Raw genomic sequence first — 19,431 nt, forward strand, 5'->3', positions numbered from 1 at the left:
TTATTTGTGATTTCAGGCTCATGACAATTTCAAACCTGCGTCTGGATTAGTGACCCTCACCGAGATCGGACCCTAAATTTCCGGTGAGTATCAGATTTTATTTTTTTTATTATTATTTGAGTAGAATTATGCATCCTAATGTCCAAAAGTTGGTTACACTACAAACCCTAAACTGAGACGGGAATAATCGATTAATTATTATTATTATTAATTTATTAATTATTATTGTTATTATTTTTTACTATTTCTCAAAATTTAGTCATACACTGGATAATTTAATTTAATTTAATTTAATTTAATTTTAAAATATTTCCATGAAAATATTACCAGCTTTTTTTTTATGTGTGCACGAGTTTGACTCCTCGTGTTATGGACCAATCAATGTGGAGACACGAGCTGGGTGCACGGCAGCTGAATCTAGTGGATCACCTACGGTAACCTAAATTTCCAGTCAGTATTTAGCGTCCGGGCCTTATCCGTACGGCTAAATACGGAGATAATCACGGGCTTACCCGGTGGCCGGTGCAATTGCCTTGCCTTTTTCCCCACTAGCAGGCGGCGCGTTTGATTGCATCACGGTTTCTCGATTGCGTGTTCCATACGCGTCACTTTCTGAACCGCGGACGGGTTTTGTTTAGGAAAGTAAGGGAGAAATAGATCAACGGTTACATCTCGGCATTACTGTCGTGACAACGTATGAAAAGTGAGATGAGAGAAGAAAATGGGAAGCCAAACAGCCCCTTAACCATTTTGGTTTCTCTTTCTGTTTTTTCGTTTGCATATATATATATATATATATGCTCATAATGCACCGGTTGTTGTCCCCCATTCCCACATCTTAAGATTGGAAAACTAATAATTTAGTTGACGATTTCTTCGAAATTCTTCACTTTCTGGGCCTTCCTTTTTTGTCTTCAATTGATGGAGTTGAGGAGCAGAGCTCTCTACTGTTCTTTCTGTGCGGTGGCTGTGTTGTTATGTAGCTCTTTGGTGTTTGCTGGTGACATAGTTCATCAGGATGACGTTGCTCCGAAAAGGCCTGGTTGTGATAACAATTTTGTGCTGGTAAAACTCAAATCTTTCCCACCCATATCAAATATTGCTCCTTGTGCAATTTGTTTTGTGTTTTGGGAAGAGACTGTTTGGGTTCTATCATTTTTGGTACTTGATCAATTTATTTTTTCACTTGCAATTCTTGGCTCTCACAAATCAAAGGTATTTATTTTATGTTTGTTCTTGCTTGTATCTTTGAAGGTTGGTTTGGGCCTTTGGCGAGGTTTGTTATGTAAGCCACCTATTTTATTTTTTTTGATATGTGATTTTATATTATCTCTGCCGGTTAGTTATATTAACACTGACTTACTCTAAATAATCTTGCTATATTTATCATTTTAACTTTTGGGTTTGATATCTTAAATGGCATTATTACTTGAGGAAAGCTAAAATATGGATTATTTGGCAAGTTTTTGTTTCTACTAAATAGGAACCTTGTCTCATTTTGTTTTTGGTTATATTGATGGGTTTTAATTGGACTAAAAAGCAAAAATGAATCTTGATGTGCTGTCTGGATTTTGGAATTAGCATGGGAAAGGAAATATCAGATTGAGGGATGGGGGAGGTGTGTTTTCAAATAAAATTCAAATCTTGTTTATCCTGCTTATCAGTTGAGGGAAGATCCAAGCTTATCATAGCTGGGGGTTTTATGCGAGAAACCATCAAATGAAGTTGTATTTACGGAAACTTTTACTGCCGCAGTAACCTGTTGTATATTTCCTCCTTGCAAATGTTGAGGAAGTCTTTAATCCTTCGTTGATTTCCTTGTTTGATTCTTCTTCTTAGGAAGCCGACATTTATTTTTATGAAATATATACTCATGTTTTTTTCTACAAGTCCTGAAGAAAGAGCTTTAGAATTCTGAGAACCATCACTTTTGTCATCCTGGTTGGAAATATAATTTTCCTTCTATTGATAATTGATGCAAATTTTGTTTTATTAAACAAATTCATAACCTTCTTCTGTTGAAATTTACGGGTGTTTTTACACTTCTTATGATGTTCTAATGAAGCCTATAAAGCACCAATGTTAATCAGGTTAAAGTACCGATTTGGGTTGATGGTGAAGAAATTACGGAGTTTGTGGGTGTTGGTGCTCGATTTGGGCTCACCTTAGAATCCAAAGAGAAGCGCGCCAACCAGATTAGAGTTTCTCTCGCGGACCCTCCTGATTGTTGCAGTGTACCAAAGAATAAGGTCCTTTCTTCCTTGCTGAGTGCTTTACTTTATGACCATGACTTTGTGTTCCTCAGGCAATTTGTTTTTTGCTGAATATAAAAACTCTGTAGTAGTCGTTATCTATGGCTTTCCTCACCATTCAGACCCCCCCCCCCCCTCTTTTCTTATGTAGCTGACAGGTGAGGCCATCTTGGTGCATCGGGGAAAATGCAGTTTTATTACCAAAGCAAACGTTGCTGAAGCTGCTGGTGCATCAGCTTTACTTATCATAAACAACCAGACAGGTTCGTAATAATCAAACCGATAAGCATTTTAGTTAATTTCCTCAAGTTTGTCGTGTTAAACTTGGTGGAGACTTTTTCCGGAGCAGAACCAGGAATACATTTAGGTGGACAAATCTAAAATGCTAAAAGTTTTGGTGGCAAAAATATATTTTTTACCTTATTTGTATATGAAAATAATTCGATATTTATACTTGTTGGGTGTTGAAGAAATCATCATACTAAAAATAATCAATTATCATGGGAAAACCACAACCGTAAACAGATTGTGACATTAATTATTATCTTCCATCTTTGATGATTTTACGTATTTCCCACTTGATCAAATCAATTTTCAGAACTCTTCAAGATGGTTTGTGAAGCAAATGAGACCGACGTGATTGTTGGAATACCTGTTGTCATGCTCCCAAAAGATGCAGGAAAAAGCTTGAAGCTAAGTATGAGTAACAGCTCAAATGGTAGGGCCGGTTTTTCTTTATTTTTTTCAATCATTTGAAAATCAAAACCATATTTGCATTTTCTCGTTTCTGTCAGAATGTGGTTCGTATCTTTGCATTTTACTCTAAATCATTCCTTTGTTTTTCAGTTTCAATTCAAATGTACTCTCCACATCGGCCGTTGGTTGATGTAGCGGAAGTGTTTTTATGGCTAATGGCTGTCGGTACCATCTTATGTGCATCTTATTGGTCGGCATGGAGTGCCAGGGAAGCATCTATTGAGCAGGACAAGCTCTTAAAGGTAACGCTTGGTCACACGCCCGCAAATAGTTGTCTTCTGCTTTTTTAATAAATGGCATTGCTAGGAACCACTTTCCAAAAATTTTGAAAAGGGCTAAAACTCTTATTAATCTCTGTTAATTTAGAAAATAAATATATTTTTATATAGGTGAAGCTAGGGAATCTTTCCTGTAGTTCAAATCACATTAAAGTAATATCAAAGTTGGATCATAGTTTCAATAAGTATAAATTTTGATTTTTGACTATATTTTATTGAATTTGACAAGCATAAAAGGTATTTCTTGATGCATCTGTTATGTTATGAGTTGCAGGATGGTTCCGATGAATACCTAAGCAAGGAGACGCAGCATTCGAGTGGTGTTGTGGACATCAACATTTTATCAGCAATTTGCTTTATCATGATCGCCTCTTGTTTTTTGCTCATGCTCTACAAGTTTATGTCTCACTTATTTATTGAGATTCTGGTGGTTTTGTTTTGCATAGGTGGTGTAGAGGTACAATTATCTTTGCGTAGCTTACGATTATTTACAACCTGTAGGGAATGCTTAATTCACAGGACTGTGTTCTCTATAAGATAATTTCACCAAAACTAGGCACACATTGCGTATTTGCACACTACATTAAGCAGAAGCTGAGTTTTTAAATCTTATTGTCCTACAGGGATTGCAAACTTGCCTGGTTGCTCTATTATCATGGTATGCAATGTGTTTTTAGAATTGTTGTTGATTCTTGGTTCTCTATGAGATAATTTCACCAAAACTAGGCACACATTGCGTACTTGCGCACTACTTTAAGCAGAAGCTGAGTTTTTAAATCTTATTGTCCTACAGGGATTGCAAACTTGCCTGGTTGCTCACTGTACAATAAAGGCTCTCGTTTGCAACATTATTCATGAGCACAACACAAAATAATTAATATAAAAAGTGTGGTTAGGGATAAACAAAGTTTTGTATTGGTTTCTTAACAGATTTATGTCATTTTCATGATGGACTGACAATCCTTTGATATAGTTTCAGATGGTTTGAACCTGCTGCAGAGTGCCATATTAAAGTACCATTTCTTGGAGCCGTTTCATATTTGACACTCGCTGTTTCTCCATTGTGCATATCATTTGCTGTTTTGTGGGCAGTTTACCGCGGCGTCTCCTTCGCTTGGATTGGTCAAGATATACTCGTGAGAATGATTCATCTGTTTCTTTTATCTAGTTTGATTTGTCTTCATATTAATGTTGACTTGGAACATTGGACTGAACGAAACCTTACTTTCTTTCCTTTACACCAGGGCATTGCATTAATAATCACCGTTCTCCAAATAATACGAGTTCCGAATCTTAAGGTAGTAATTGGGACTCATCCCAACGCTCAACTAACATGTGTCCTTTTTCTTGATTTTACAAAAAATTTAGGACTACTTGTTCACGTTTTTTGGCACTGTTTTTAACCATAATATATTAGATAATATGGTGCAGTAGAGCTTTTTTTGAGATGCACTTGAAGTGATATCAAATATTTGCTTGATATTACGTACTCAGGTGGGAACAGTTTTACTCGGTTGTGCTTTCATGTACGATATTTTTTGGGTCTTCGTCTCCAAGTGGTTCTTCCATAAAAGCGTAATGATAGTGGTGAGTAGTTGTATGAATCTTGAAGAATTATATGGACTGTTCTTGATGTGTTAAAGTCGAGTCAAATTTCAAAGCTACTAAAAACAAGCTTGTCGCTGTGTTTTGTAGGTAGCTCGTGGCGATGGAAGTGGAGAAGATGGAATTCCAATGCTATTGAAAATTCCGAGAATGTTTGATCCATGGGGCGGATACAGCATCATTGGATTCGGTGACATAATCTTGCCAGGGCTATTAGTAGCATTTTCCCTTAGGTTTGTTTCCCGAGCCAGCTGAATCACAAGAAAATCAATGAATATCAGAGCGACCGTAGTTTACACTAGCTGTGCTGTCGGATCACGGAACTGTTTCTTTTCATTTGTCTCTTTGCAGATACGACTGGCTCTGCAAGAAAAGTCTAAAAGCTGGATACTTCCTCTGGGCAATGCTTGCTTATGGTTTAGGTATGATTTTAGTTGTGATATGTGAAGGGATCGAGCTGCGTTTTACCAAAGCCTTTTTCTGCACCTGAGTCTATCTTAAGTTCTTGATCAAAAGTTTGTCCGTTTCGTGAAAAACTGTTACCCGGTGTAATCTTATGTCTTAATTTTTGTTGGATAGGTCTTTTGGTTACATATGTGGCTTTGAACTTGATGGATGGGCATGGTCAACCGGCCTTACTCTATATCGTACCTTTCACCCTAGGTACGTTACAAAGTTACTTTTACACTATCATCTGCTATATTGTGTAAATGGTGTGCATGTTGTTTAGGTACATTGATAACATTGGGGAAGACGAGAGGCGATCTGAAGCATCTATGGATTCGAGGGGAGCCCAGTGGCAGATTTTGCCCGCACGTTCGACTACATTCCGATGAAAAACAACCAAGTAAAATGTAGAATAATATACTAAAAGTTGGCCACAGAAATACTCACGTCATGTACATTAGAAGGAAAATTGGTGCTTGATCAACAGTTTCTTCACTTGTGTGCGTGTCTTTATTGCATCGAAGTCTACTTTCCCCAGCCCATTTGGATTGTAAATGGGCCTATTTGTTGAGTTGTGTGCTAACCCAACTAATTATTTGGAAAAACCCGATCCAGCCCGTTATCGATAATCGGTGTGTGTTGTTGCTGGTGTCTTTGTTTTTCTGTTGTTTTCTTTTATTTTAATCCCCTTTCTTGTATGAATTTGAAAAGTGAACGATCAAGCTTGGGACAATAATTAATTAAATTAACAAATTATTTATTTAAATACAGTTTCCAAATTTTTAGTAATAATATATATAAAAAAATGATATTTACACACTATATTTAGTTAAATTCACCCCACTTGACTTTATCTTGTTTCGTTTTCTTTTCTTGATCCATACATCTATTACTTTTCTTTATCATAAATATTAATTTTTTGAAAAATTAATGTAATATATGTGTTAATAAAAAAATTCATATTTTATAAGTTAATAATAATTTTTATATATATAATATAAAATAACTAAATTATCCATAAAAATATAGGGGTATAAAAACTTTTGGTTAAAATTTTTAATTCAAAATATTTTATAATTTTTTAATATCAAAATTTTAATTGAGCAAGTTAATAATAAAATGTGGAGTAAATTAAAATTTGAAATTAAATTTGAAGAAGTTCTAACAAATATGAACATAAAGAAATATGAAAGAAATAAAACTCTGATTCTTCTCAATACTCAATACCTTACCGAAGGAAAATCAAACTAAGCTCAATTTGCGCTTGAAAGTTAAAATTTGTCAAGGATTGATCGATTTAAACTTTATTGGCCTACTCAATATGTATTTAAATCGGGTATGACAATTATGGCCGCATACATACTCCTTTAATTTGTGCAATTATTTAAAAAATACAACATCTAGAAAATTGGATAAAAGTTTAGAAGATTCACATTTTATGTTCGTGGATCTTGTCAGTTTCAGTCTCAAATTCAATATCGATGGATGGAGATCAGAACTCTTTTCTATTTTTATTTTTTCGCATATCGATATTTACGTGTTACGTCTATGCGTAAGTACATCGACTTTAATCTGCAAACCACTTGCCATTTCTCAACTTCTTTCTTTTTTTTTTTCAACCCGTCTAGCATTTCTCATTTTATTATACACTAATTTTTAGTTCTCATTTCTTAAAATAATTCTCATCTCACTTTATTCTAAAATACTATTATCTATATACGTATTATTGATTTAATTTACAATTTATACCAACTTATCGAAATTACATTAATTTATATTTTGATGTTTATATAGTATATACAGCACACGCAAAAGTTTCTATCCCTAATTTGTTGAGTACTGATATCTGAAGCTGACCCTATATATGCATGTATCTCCGTCTAAATCAATAATATTTCTGATGCATTTGCTGTCAGGCAAAAACTTGTGTGAGACGATCTCACAGGTCATATTTTGTGAGACGGATCTCTTATTTGGGTCATCCATGAAAAAATATTACTTTTTATGTTAAAAATATTATTTTTTATTTTGAATATCGATAGCGTTGACACATGTTATATGTAACTAAATTTCATTCATTAAATTGAATTTTATGCCCCTACCAAGCATGGTTGACAGCCAATAATGTCCAATAATAATGTGTAATAACTAGGGAATTTATGACCACATATATACTGATCAAAAAATCAACAGCCATGATTTCTCTAGATAGAAAAACATCATCAAGTAATTTTAAAAACATTTCATTTTCAGTGAATAAAGAAGAAGAAAACTTTAATGCCGAGGTACAATTATGTCGTCCCTAAATTTGGTATAATTGGACAGATCTGAGTCCACATTTAAAAGATCCCTAACACTATCAGAAATCCAAGCTCACAAAATGACCGAGAAATTCGAGCCCACCAACAAGTCGAAAATTCGGAGCCCCAACACGACTAAGAGATATGAAGATATTCTCATCAATAAATAAGGATTCCGATAAATCCGGGATTCAAGTAAATCCAATTAAGATAAGGCTAGAGTTCTAGTCGTCGTTGAAATAGAGTCATATTGTTTGAAGTCTCCTATCTCAAGTAGGACTATATCTCAGCAGGACTCCTATTCCAGCAAGGTGACTAACCCTCTATAAATATCAGTTATATGCTAGGTTCTACAAATTAACACTCTTTTACTCACTTAGCACTGCTATATTTCACTCTTAGGTTTGCTTCTTGGACTGACTTAAGCATCAAAAGGGTCACGCTAGAAAAATCTTCAGCGCCCCTTACCCCTGTTTCTGTCTGTGCAGAACCCAAAAATCCGACCCGACTCATTCAGCCGCGAAGATTTGAATATCCGTTCTCTAGACCGAACCCGATCTAAAATTTTGGTACCTTCAAATTATATCACGGCGGACATATAAGCACTAAATTTGTCAAAAATTTAAAGTCATAGGATCATAATTAAAAGTTAAAAACAAACAAACAAACAAAATTACAAATTTTCCTAAGTTTTTATCAAGATAATTAAGAGATCCACTCAAGAACATCATTTTTTATGTTAGTCTTATAATATATTCTTATAAAATCATATAAAATATAACACACCGAAAGTGTAAAAGCCCCAACTCCCAACTGTCTTATTTAAGTTAGTCTTATCCATAAAGTTTGATAAAATTTCATAAAACTAATGAAAATTTTAGTGCCAAGTCTTCACAAGTAATAAAAAGTCAACTCCACCTCCACCCAATGTGTGTTGGGAGGATGACCAATATTGGCTTTGAAAATGTGCCAATCCATTTAACCTCCTTTCTCACGCCTCTGTGCAACGAGAATGAACACCAATTATCGAGCAACCAAAAAAGTATTTAGACTTCTTATTTTGTTTTCACTCATATATAAGTTGAGAGTTTTAACCAAACACGTCTCATGACTTTCATCGTTCTCAAAAAAATATAAATTCTTGAATCTCTAATTATTTTTTATTTTTTTATGGAGATGATATTTTTATTTAAAAATGTTGATTTCTACTCGGCAATAAGGGAAACACTAAATTTAAAAAATTGAAAACGAAAAGTATTTTGATTATTTGTGTGGTGCATTAAATTCAGTGAGTCACCAAACATTACAGCTTTCTCACCCGTAATCCGTAAAGAACCACCGACTTTATCTACTAGAACTAGTCGATCATACACATATAATCGCATCCACAATGGGTGGGTGTTATCAAAGAGCCTGAGGTCTACTGTCACATACTCATTATAATAATATATCTTTTTTACCCACATTCTTTTTAACATTCAAACTCATTATTTATGGATCTCACAGTCCACTCAATCATCTTAAATTTTTTTCATATTAAATAAATATGTTTTAAATATATTTTACATTATTTAAATCATTATTCTAATTTTTAAAACCATCTTATTTTTAATAAAATAATTTTATTAATTTTAAAATATAATATTAATTTTTTTAAAAATATATTTATTAAATAAAGTAGGTGTTCGAAAGAAATAATTATGAAATTGAAATGAAACAATAACTTAGAAATAAACCACACTCTGATGAAATTAAAACTAACATATTAAATAATAATTCATAATCGGGAAAGTCAAAATTTTAAAAATTTAAAAGTGAAATTAAAATAATTCAAAACATGTGGAGCCTTCGCATCAGCGACGGTTTGTGGAAAAATGTCGCAAATTAACGACGGTATTTAAATACCGTCGCTAATTGTCGAATTTTTTTTAAAAAATAAAGTGAATTGAACGTCCCTTACTCTCTCACCTGTGAGTGGGCGTCACAATGGAGAGGAGTGTTAAATGAGTGTTATAACACCTATTTAACACCCCGTTGTGGGTGCCCTAAGAAAATAGAATTGCATGTGTTCGCTAAAAAAGTAGTAAATATATTAATTTAATTAGTAGCTTTGCTATTCTTCTTTCTCAAACAACACTGATTTATAGTGTATTTAACATTAAAATCTCATATTCATACCAAAATCTTATATTCGAAATTCAATTATAATAAACATCATGAAAACACAAAATTTTGCATGTATATCACTACTAAACTTTTTGTAATTGACACATAACCGCAAAATTTGAAAAACCTTTGACAAATCAACATCTACTTAGGTTCAAAGTATCTTCTTTGCATCACGTTAACTTTAGCTATAGGAAGAATCAGTTGATTGAGAAAGACTAAAAAAAACATTTTGTTAAAAGTAAAAATTTACAGTAAAAAATAAAAATTTCAAATTCAAAAAATATATTAAACTACACACTTTATACAATTTTGCATTTTTCATCACAAATGCAGAGACATATTTATAGAATTTTTTTGGAAATAATCCAAAAATAAATACATCATTACATACATCATCACACACTAATTTTCAATATTTACAAATCTTATTTTCAACGTTCAGTAATTTCAACACTCCCCTTGTGATGATGATAATGATTATCTTGATTACATGTTTTTATACTACCTCGTTAAAAACTTTACTAGGAAAAGCTCATTGGGATAAAAACCACAATAAGGGAAAAAGATTGCAGTCACGTAAACTCTCCCTCATGTTAAAACGAATGATTCTTCACAAATTTCGTAAATTGCGCATATCAATGTTATATATATGATTTCTAAATATTATCGTAGAAAGTACATTTGTGAAGAGATCTGATGGGTTTTCACTTGATTGAATGTAACGAATATCAATATCTTTATTCTTCTCAAGCTCTTGGATGAATGCGAAGAACTTAGGGGAAATATGTTTAGTTCTGTCACTTTTTATGTATCATTCTTTCATTTGAGCAACACATGCAGCATTATCTTCATATAGTATCACATGCTTCTTGTCGAATGATAATCCGCATGAGATTTGGATATATTCGGTCATTGATTTTAGCCACACACATTCACGGCTTACTTCATGTAGTGCAATAATCTTGGCGTGATTTGATGAAGTTGTTACAAGAGTTTGTTTCTGTGAACGCCAAGAAATTGTAGTACTTCCATGAGTAAATACATATCCGATTTATAAACGTATTTTGTGTGAATCAGATAAATACCCAGCATCAGCATAATCAATAATCCTTTGATTGGTATCTTTTGAATACAAAATCCCAAGTCTGTCGTTCCGTAGATAACAGAATATATGTTTAATTTCGCTACAGTGTTTTTTGTTGGATATGAGCAAAACCTTGTCAATAAATTTACAGCAAAAGATATATCAAGTCTTAGGTAATTTGCAAGATACATAAGAGCACCAATATCACTTAGATATGATACTTCTAGATCAAGAATAACTTCATCATATTCACATAGATGGAATTGATCATTTTCTATGTTTAATGATCTAACAATCATCGGAGTACTTGAAGAATTTGATTTATGCATATTAAAATATTTAAGGACCTTTTCTGTGTAATTTAACTGATGAACAAATATACCACATTCTATTTTTCCACATTAACTTTAGATATAGGAAGAATCATTTGATTGAGAAAGAACTTTTTTTCCTGAATTTTTTTTTTAATGTTTTTTCCGAATCGAAACATTGTTTAATATTTTACGTTAACAAGAAAATAGATTTGCTTTTGTCGACTTTTAGGTCACAATGGGATTTATTTATTTTTATGAAAATAAAATAATTTTTAAATATTATAAATAAAATTGTCTCTGGCAAAGCAAGCATTGAAGTCTTGAACCTTCCCAACCAAAGGAGAAGTGGGCCCCACTCCATCTCCCAACCCCCATGAATACAGAATATATATCGCATGCAGATAGCAGCATTCACTCCTAACACAGACGCATAATGGGGAAAACCGCCGCCTCCGCCGCCCGTTTCCCGTCCATAGAGAAATGCGACACCTCCTCCTCGAACCGTCATTCCATCGCGGCGGACCTCGACGGAACTCTCCTCATCTCCCGCTCCTCATTCCCGTACTTCATGCTGGTCGCCATTGAAGCCGGGAGCTTCCTCCGGGGGCTAATACTTCTCCTCTCATTTCCTCTCATCGTCATAGCCTACATCTTCGTATCCGAAGCCCTGGCCATACAGATGCTGATCTATATCTCCTTCTCAGGACTCAAAGTGCGTGACATTGAGCTAGTGTCTCGCGCGGTGCTGCCCAAGTTCTATGCTGGTGACGTTAGGGCTGAGAGTTACGAGGTCTTTGACAAGTGTAAGAGGAAGGTGATTATAACGGCTAATCCGACGATAATGGTGGAGCCGTTCGTGAAGGAGTTTCTTGGGGGAGACAAGGTGATCGGGACGGAGATTGAGGTGGATCCGAAAACGAGGAGGGCCACGGGGTTCGTGAAGAAGCCGGGCGTGCTGGTGGGGAAATGGAAGAAATTGGGGGTGCTGAAAGAGTTCGGCGAGGAGACACCAGATATTGGGATCGGAGATCGGGAATCTGATCATGATTTCATGTCCATTTGCAAGGTAGTTCATCTTCCTTATTTTAAATCTAAAAAAAATTGGTCTATTTCCGTGGAAATGACTTCTCGATTAAATTGATTCATAATTGCTTGATTATGATTTATGCGGTGAAAAACTTGTGAATTTTACTTGAAATGCTATCGATAGATACAATACAAATGATTTTGTTTTCAGTAGTTGAAATAGAGAATAACATTCCCCCCTTCTTTCCATCGCATTTCGATTTTTGTTGGGCAAATTTACGAATTAGGTACAGAAATCACTCCTATGAGTTCACGCAGGTAAAAAATAAAATCGCTTTCTTCTTTCAGAGTACAAAAGCTGATTCTATAATCTAGCTTTCAAACTATACAAGTTAATAAAATTGTAGATAAAGATAAACCATTTTCAGTGGACAAATCCCAAATGGCATAAAATATTTGTCAATAACCTAATTCATAATTATTATGTGAAGACAACTCTGATTTAAGGGATGAGTTGTGTGGGTACACTTTAATTGCAAGAATTCTCGATCTGATGTTGATTTTGTTCGTATAATTCCAATTTTTATGAGGACGAAAGGATCGTGATAATGATGATATTCTTTCTTGCCAAGTTTTGGGCTCATTTCTTTATCAACATCTCCGTAAAACTCTTGTCAAAATTTTATGAAATTTCTTGATGTGGCCATTGTGGAAAAAAGAAAAGAAGAGCGATTTGCCCATATTTACAATTGTATTGTTTGCATCCTTTTGTATTCACAGGCATTAAATGATACCACATGCCAGTAATAATAATACTGAGGGGCGATGCACTTAATGTGGTGGTTGAGGCTGTAATGAGTTGAGAGAAAAGAGGCCACAACATTTACCATTACATTTGTCATGACCCCAACTATTTGAACAGGGCACGTGTCAAACCTTATTCCAAGACTTACCGACTACGCCTATTTTAAAACTAATTGTTGAAATATATCCTATGTTATCAGATTAATTATCTAATAACATATGATTTCTTTTGAGTTCTATAAGAAATTATTGTGGGACCCCTGTATTCACAACTCTTAAGTTATACCTGGAGTGTGGTATGATCTTAATCCTATTTTAAATGGGATTTATTAAAGAGATTTTGAGATGAAAAGTGTAGCTAAATGCAGTTTTACCTTTAAAGAAACAGGTAAGTTAGAGACTAGGAACATTCATCTATTATGTCGAAACATTGGAGACTCCTTGTCATTAATTTAGTGGTTGAAATCATGTGACTAGTACCAAAATGAAGTCTTAATTTAATTCCATGATACATACGTTGAAGTTTTTGCCTAACTGATCTCTTCATCACAATTTAATTTTTAAACCATGTTCGACAGGAGGGATACATGGTGCACCCAAGTCAAACAGCTAGGCCACTGCCACTTGATCGCCTGAAAAGCCGACTGATTTTCCACGATGGTCGATTAGTCCAGCGCCCGACACCGCTCAACGCCCTCATCACCTACATTTGGCTGCCATTTGGATTCATACTCTCCATAATTCGTGTGTACTTCAACCTCCCCCTGCCTGAACGAATAGTACGTTACACATATGAAATGCTTGGTATTCACCTGGTTATCAAGGGCAACCAGCCTCCTGCGCCTTCCCGTGGCACCCCAGGCAACCTTTACGTATGCAACCATCGCACTGCACTAGATCCTATTGTCATTGCCATTGCTCTAGGCCGTAAAGTTTCATGTGTGACATACAGTGTCAGCAAGCTTTCTAGATTCCTCTCACCAATCCCAGCTATTGCCTTGACTCGTGATCGCGAGGCAGATGCTGCTATGATCAAGGCCTTACTCCAAAAAGGAGACCTAGTTGTTTGCCCTGAGGGGACCACTTGCAGGGAGCCATATCTACTGAGATTTAGCGCCTTGTTCGCTGAATTGAGCGACAGAATTGTGCCAGTGGCAGTCAACCTTAAGCAAAACATGTTCCATGGCACAACTGTGAGGGGTGTCAAGTTCTGGGATTGTTACTACTACTTCATGAATCCTCGACCGACGTACGAGATCACATTTCTCGAGAGGCTTCCGGAGGAGATGACAGTGAAGGCCGGAGGAAAATCATCGATCGAGGTGGCTAATCATGTGCAGAAAATCTTGGCTGGTTCACTCGGATTTGAGTGCACTCAGTTGACTAGGAAGGACAAGTACATGATGCTTGGTGGAAATGACGGGAAAGTGGAATCAATGAATTCCAAGAAATGAAGAAGGGAGTGAAATGCTACCCGAGTTTGTCCATCAATAATTTGGGGTTCCGAGTGAAAAGTAGATACAAATATAGCTTTATAGGTAATGGGCATGAAGTATTATATTAAAACCAAATATTATTTTGTCCAAGAATAACTGCTGCATGATCTTGGTCATTTGTTGGATGTTTGTCAAATTACTAGTTTTCTTCTCAGTCTTTTATGATGAAATATCTACTGGTTTGTTTACATTACCTCAAATCCAAAAGCTATTCAAATCTTTTTTACAAATACTCCAAGAGCGAACTATTTTGCTATTCCAGTGGATTATATACAAATACTTGGTAGTATTTTATTTGCTTAGTTTAATTTAGACAATAAATTATGCTGTGTAATGATGTTTTTAAAGTCATGATTGCTAAAACATTACTTTTATTATTAATTTAAAAATGTCAATTGTCAATTAACCTTAATTAGTGCCAAACAAGGCCGACCATATTGTCCAATGCCGACAGTATTTGTGTCACAAATAAAAGAAACATCGTATAACTAATCGATGCATAAGTCCACCCAAAACCACATCGATTGGGATAGTTTTTCTGATATGAAAAAAAAAAAAAATTGTTTTCTCCTTCCATTTTCTTTTCCTTCTTGATGAGGCTATTAAAAGTTGATGTCCAATTTAAATGGTTGGTGGGGAATTTTAATGTGGTGTGAGTGATGAAATTTATAATGTTAGTTGGATCAAATTACTCTGCATTTAAAATTGAGGTAGATATATGATAATAAATCAATTCAAAATCGAGGCATCGACAATAATTTGTAAATTTTTATTGCAATTTGATAAGTCGTTTTCAGAATTCTGAAAATAATCAATTCATAATATGTTCATATTTTAAGCAATGTGATATTTTATTGTTATATATTTTAGCAACTTATTGATTTATTATATAAATAATATCATGAAGTTATAATTTTTTTATATATATAAAAAATTAACCTATTAATTTATCAAAATAGTCCAAATAGATTACGGAGAAAAATATTATATGATAAAAGTTTGTAACTTATATAGTTTATCGATTAAGACCGACATGAATATTGAATTAGATGAGTAGATAAACTGAAAAAAGGTACGTTCCAAAGGTTGAAGTGATTTTAGAAGTAACACAAAACTTCTATGGAATGTCCATTAATTTTATAAGATAGATCTTCTCACTGACCCAACTCATAAAAAATATATCATATTTTATGTCAAAAGTATTATTTGTTACTCTAAGTATGAATCGGGTCGATCCATATCACAAATATAAATATGTGAAACCGTCTCACATGAAATCTTTTTAATTTCATTTTTATGTTTTGATTTTTCGATTAACCACTTGGTAATATCTATACTTTTATACTATATTATTAAATGTGAGACTTTTAGAATAACTACCTTAGAAAACACAAAATATTTAATTTCATAATTATCTTTATTATCATACTACAAATCTCCTCAAATTACTCTATATTTTACATAGAAAAAAATCTATACAAAACTTCTCTTTTAAATCGGGCTAACTCTTCTAAATCGATAATAATTTCGTGTTAATTGTTTAGTATTATTTGATCAGATTAAAAATAATAATAATACATTTAACATGTATGCATCTTTTATTAGTATTTTATAAACAATTCCTTCATTTATCTTTCCTGTGATAGTTTTAACCTCATACGTATTTAAATTTTCAACTTCCCCCAATACCAGATCTCATCCCTTTAGTCCATTTAGAAATTTTGGGTAAAAAATCTGGACCAAAGCCAACCAACCAATTTCCAAAACTAGCCTTGGCTTAATCCTCACAATTTCTGGACTCTTGTGCCATCCATCAAGGAGATTCATGTCGTTAAAGAATACTTGAATTGACATAATTCTCCTTCTTTTCTTCAAATTATACGTGGGAGACTTCTTGAATATCAAGGATCCAAATGGTAAAACATATATACAAGATAAAGTATTGAGGCATCTATGTTGTGCGCACTAATTTGAAAAGATATATAGCATTATTGTTACCCAAACAAATATAGAAAAATTACAAAGAATAGAAACTATAATAAGAAACCAACTTTGTAAAAAGTGCCAAAACAATTAAGAATTTTGTGATGTAAAGAAAAAAATAGGCACTATTGGCCTCACAAAAAAATAAAAATGAAAAACGAAAAAGACCATTGTTTCTTTAATTCAACCCATTAATGACTCCACCACCTCTCATCTTGATGAATTGAATGATTGTACCTTCTAAACATGTACACCATGTGTATTGAGTAGCTTGATGCATTCATGGCCAAAATTAAGCTTCCATGTGACATTGTCCCATTATTGCACCAAATGTCAAGAGTGCCAGCCTAACACTGAGTTATGCTAAAAACGTCAGTAATTAACAGGCCACCCTACACATTGCACAACCACCCACCACCCCACGTCAAGCCATGGCAACCACCGCCTCAGCCCCTGTTGCACGACCAGCGTCACCCACATTTCTGCCGTAGCCACCACATTTACCGGCACAAGTTTCACTTTCTCGATATTTCATAATACTTGCAACCAATGGACCTAAGTCCCTTTCATGAACATTGACCTTAAGACCATGTTTCATGAACAACGTCAATGACATCTTCTGCTCAACTTTATGACCCGAAGCCACCGTAAAACGGTGCCGGAGCAGGGCAGCAGCTGCTATCGATTTCATTTGCAAATATGCCAGATCCTTGCCTAGACATATCCGTGGGCCTGCATTGAATGCGACGAACTTGTAAGAATCGTGCATCACGAACTTGGTTCCATCAGAAGACAACCATCTTTCTGGCTTAAACTCCAAACAATCCTCGCCCCAAGTAGACTTCATTCTCCCGGCAGAATATATCGAGTACGTGATCGATGATCCCGCCGGAACGAAGGTACCATCAGGCAAGAAATCATCGGCCACAACATGCTTCGAATCCTCAGGCACCGAAGGGTACAACCTAAGAGTTTCCGATAATGCAGCCTTCAAGTATACCAAACGATCGACTTCTTCAAATGTTAGTGGTTCCTCAATCCACGAGTTCATGTCCTCGCCACGCGTATCGATCATAACCGAGCATATCTCGAGCAGAATTTTTCTTTCCACTCTTGCGTTCTGCGTGAGAAGCCAGAAAAACCAACACAGCGCCACCGATGATGTGTCGCGTCCGGCGAGGATGAAATTGAGCGCCACGTGTTGCAAGAATTTGTCCGAGTAAGATTCTTTTTTCTTCATAAATCTTGACAACAGGTCATCATGTTGATTAGAATCCTTCTGCTGATTTGTTAGTTCAAGCTTACGTGTATTGATGACTCCGGTCAAATACTCGTCCAATTCGCCCAGGCTTCGGCTCAAGCTGACTTCCAGTCCGAGCCGGAGCCATTTCTTCAACCTCCATACGACTTCTGGGAAGATGAACCTCTGCAGAGAAGCCTCGGTAGCTCGGTCAAAAGCTGATGCAAAGATGTTATTGGGTAGCCCTGGAGCCAGAGTTTTAGGGTCCTTCCCGAAAGCCAAGCCGCATATGTTGTCAAAAGTGAGCCGAAGCAACAGGTCTTGCAAGTCCACCGGTTCGGCTGCAAGATGAGCCTCTTTCAAAATGGGACAGAAACGATTGTCGATAGCTCGGTTGACCCATCTAGCCATGGCCTGACGCAGGGTCCTTGTGGTGAATTCAAGAGCAGCAGTCTTTCTTTGGAAAAGCCAAGTGTCAGCATCAGAATTGAAGATGCCATGGCCAAGAAAATCATGAAAAACTGCTTGCCAGGTTGGACCCTTGGGATAATTATCGAACCGAGTTTTCAAAATGTGCTCCAAATTCTTGGGATCACAGGTGACTGTCACAAGGCCTTGTTTCCTAGCCAAAAAAGGTATAGCACATATACATGTCTGATAAGTGCCACCGCATGCTCGGAGATTGTCGGCGATCCACTCGTGCATTCGCTCGGCGTTCTCTATTAAACCGGGAAGGCTGCCCAATAGGGGCCACACACGAGGACCCTTGAGTAATTTGGAGATATAGGTGAACCACATCAGGTAGCAAGTGACACCAGTAAATAACACAACTGCTAAGGATAAATCCATGTTGCAGTAATTTTCGCTAAAGAATCTCTAGACTACAACAAGGCATTCACCTAAAATACATTATCAAACGCTCAACAATAAAATTGACTCCACCAAGAACTATATTAATGGTGGAGCGGTTGGTATGATTACAAAAAATCAGTGAAATTTCAAGAAAAGTCGAGACTTACAACACGACCTATATACGAGGAAACAATGCTCAAAGAAAAACCAGAAAAACTTGTGGAGGAGGAAGAAGTAAAGGAAACAATGCTCAAAGAAAAACCAGAAAAACTTGTGGAGGAGGAAGAAGTAAAAAAGTTGAGTTTATATTTGTGTATGGGATGAAGAAATATGAGCAGAAAGAGGAATTTATAGATGAGACAATGAAAGGTAATAAGTTAGGCCAGTCAGTGCCTTGAATTACTCCATCCCCTACTTTGTATAACTTAAACAATCAGATGGCACCACCATAAATGCATTGCAGAGGCAGTTGAAAAACAACCAAATGAGGAAACAACTCTGTTAAAAAAACCAGCAATTAAAATAAAAATAAAGAAATTCGTAGTGGTTTTTCATCAAAGCAAACCACTTCCTCTCCTCCTTCCCTCCCCTCTCTCTCCAACTAATTTCTGCAGAAAAGGAGCTGGTAGCATTAAATTCGAGCATTCAATGAATGGAAATAAATGAAATTAGTTGAGAAACTACATAGAAAAGAAGGAAAGAATTTCAGTATACATAGACAAAATGCAGAAAATAAGGAAAAGTGACTGCCATGATTTCGTTGTAGACTACACTTTTATTTTATTTTTTATTCCGGTGAACTTGATTTATATATAAATTATGAGA

At 35.2% G+C, this 19,431-nt stretch overlaps 3 protein-coding genes and 1 long non-coding RNA gene across 5 annotated transcripts; 3 read left to right on the forward strand and 1 right to left on the reverse strand.

The window, feature by feature from the left end:
• Nucleotides 1-406: 406 nt before the first annotated feature.
• Nucleotides 407-5,985, forward strand: LOC140984367 (signal peptide peptidase-like 4). 2 transcript variants are annotated; one of them, XM_073451739.1, is made up of 14 exons: nt 413-1,065; nt 2,091-2,249; nt 2,404-2,515; nt 2,851-2,970; nt 3,099-3,250; nt 3,561-3,743; nt 3,910-3,944; nt 4,260-4,422; nt 4,531-4,584; nt 4,781-4,873; nt 4,982-5,124; nt 5,243-5,313; nt 5,471-5,554; nt 5,622-5,985. In XM_073451739.1, exons 1-14 carry the CDS (start codon nt 922-924, stop codon nt 5,747-5,749), a joined length of 1,641 nt encoding a protein of 546 aa, XP_073307840.1. In that variant the 5' UTR covers nt 413-921; the 3' UTR covers nt 5,750-5,985. The 2 variants fall into 2 exon arrangements, with proteins under 2 accessions (XP_073307838.1, XP_073307840.1); XM_073451737.1 differs by having other exon boundaries at nt 407-1,065; nt 4,260-4,584.
• A 5,623-nt stretch (nt 5,986-11,608) lies between these two features.
• Nucleotides 11,609-14,724, forward strand: LOC140984394 (probable glycerol-3-phosphate acyltransferase 8). The gene is made up of 2 exons (XM_073451784.1): nt 11,609-12,271; nt 13,614-14,724. The coding sequence occupies exons 1-2, from the start codon at nt 11,639-11,641 to the stop codon at nt 14,487-14,489; spliced, it is 1,509 nt and encodes a 502-aa protein (XP_073307885.1). The 5' UTR covers nt 11,609-11,638; the 3' UTR covers nt 14,490-14,724.
• Nucleotides 12,278-12,960, forward strand: LOC140984395 (uncharacterized). Its single transcript, XR_012176609.1, has 2 exons — nt 12,278-12,833; nt 12,864-12,960. It is a non-coding gene; the product is annotated as an uncharacterized lncRNA (long non-coding RNA).
• Nucleotides 14,725-16,512: 1,788 nt separating the features above from the next.
• On the reverse strand, nt 16,513-18,867 carry LOC140984587 (cytochrome P450 86A8-like). The gene has a single exon (XM_073452122.1). The coding sequence runs from the start codon at nt 18,601-18,603 to the stop codon at nt 16,939-16,941; it is 1,665 nt and encodes a 554-aa protein (XP_073308223.1). The 5' UTR covers nt 18,604-18,867; the 3' UTR covers nt 16,513-16,938.
• Between the last annotated feature and the right edge of the window lie 564 nt (nt 18,868-19,431).

This window comes from Primulina huaijiensis, chromosome 9 (assembly GCF_012295235.1).
Source record: "Primulina huaijiensis isolate GDHJ02 chromosome 9, ASM1229523v2, whole genome shotgun sequence".
Classification (NCBI taxonomy): Eukaryota; Viridiplantae; Streptophyta; class Magnoliopsida; order Lamiales; family Gesneriaceae; genus Primulina; species Primulina huaijiensis.

Bases quoted from the DNA above. Each gene is read 5' to 3' on its own strand.
- LOC140984394 (XM_073451784.1), top strand. From the start codon at position 11,639: ATGGGGAAAACCGCCGCCTCCGCCGCCCGTTTCCCGTCCATAGAGAAA. The intron at 12,272-13,613 runs GTAGTTCATCTT...CATGTTCGACAG, and splicing joins ATTTCATGTCCATTTGCAAG to GAGGGATACATGGTGCACCC.
- LOC140984367 (XM_073451737.1), top strand. From the start codon at position 922: ATGGAGTTGAGGAGCAGAGCTCTCTACTGTTCTTTCTGTGCGGTGGCT. The intron at 2,971-3,098 runs GTAGGGCCGGTT...TTTGTTTTTCAG, and splicing joins TATGAGTAACAGCTCAAATG to TTTCAATTCAAATGTACTCT. The intron at 4,585-4,780 runs GTAGTAATTGGG...TTACGTACTCAG, and splicing joins TACGAGTTCCGAATCTTAAG to GTGGGAACAGTTTTACTCGG.
- LOC140984587 (XM_073452122.1), bottom strand. From the start codon at position 18,603: ATGGATTTATCCTTAGCAGTTGTGTTATTTACTGGTGTCACTTGCTAC.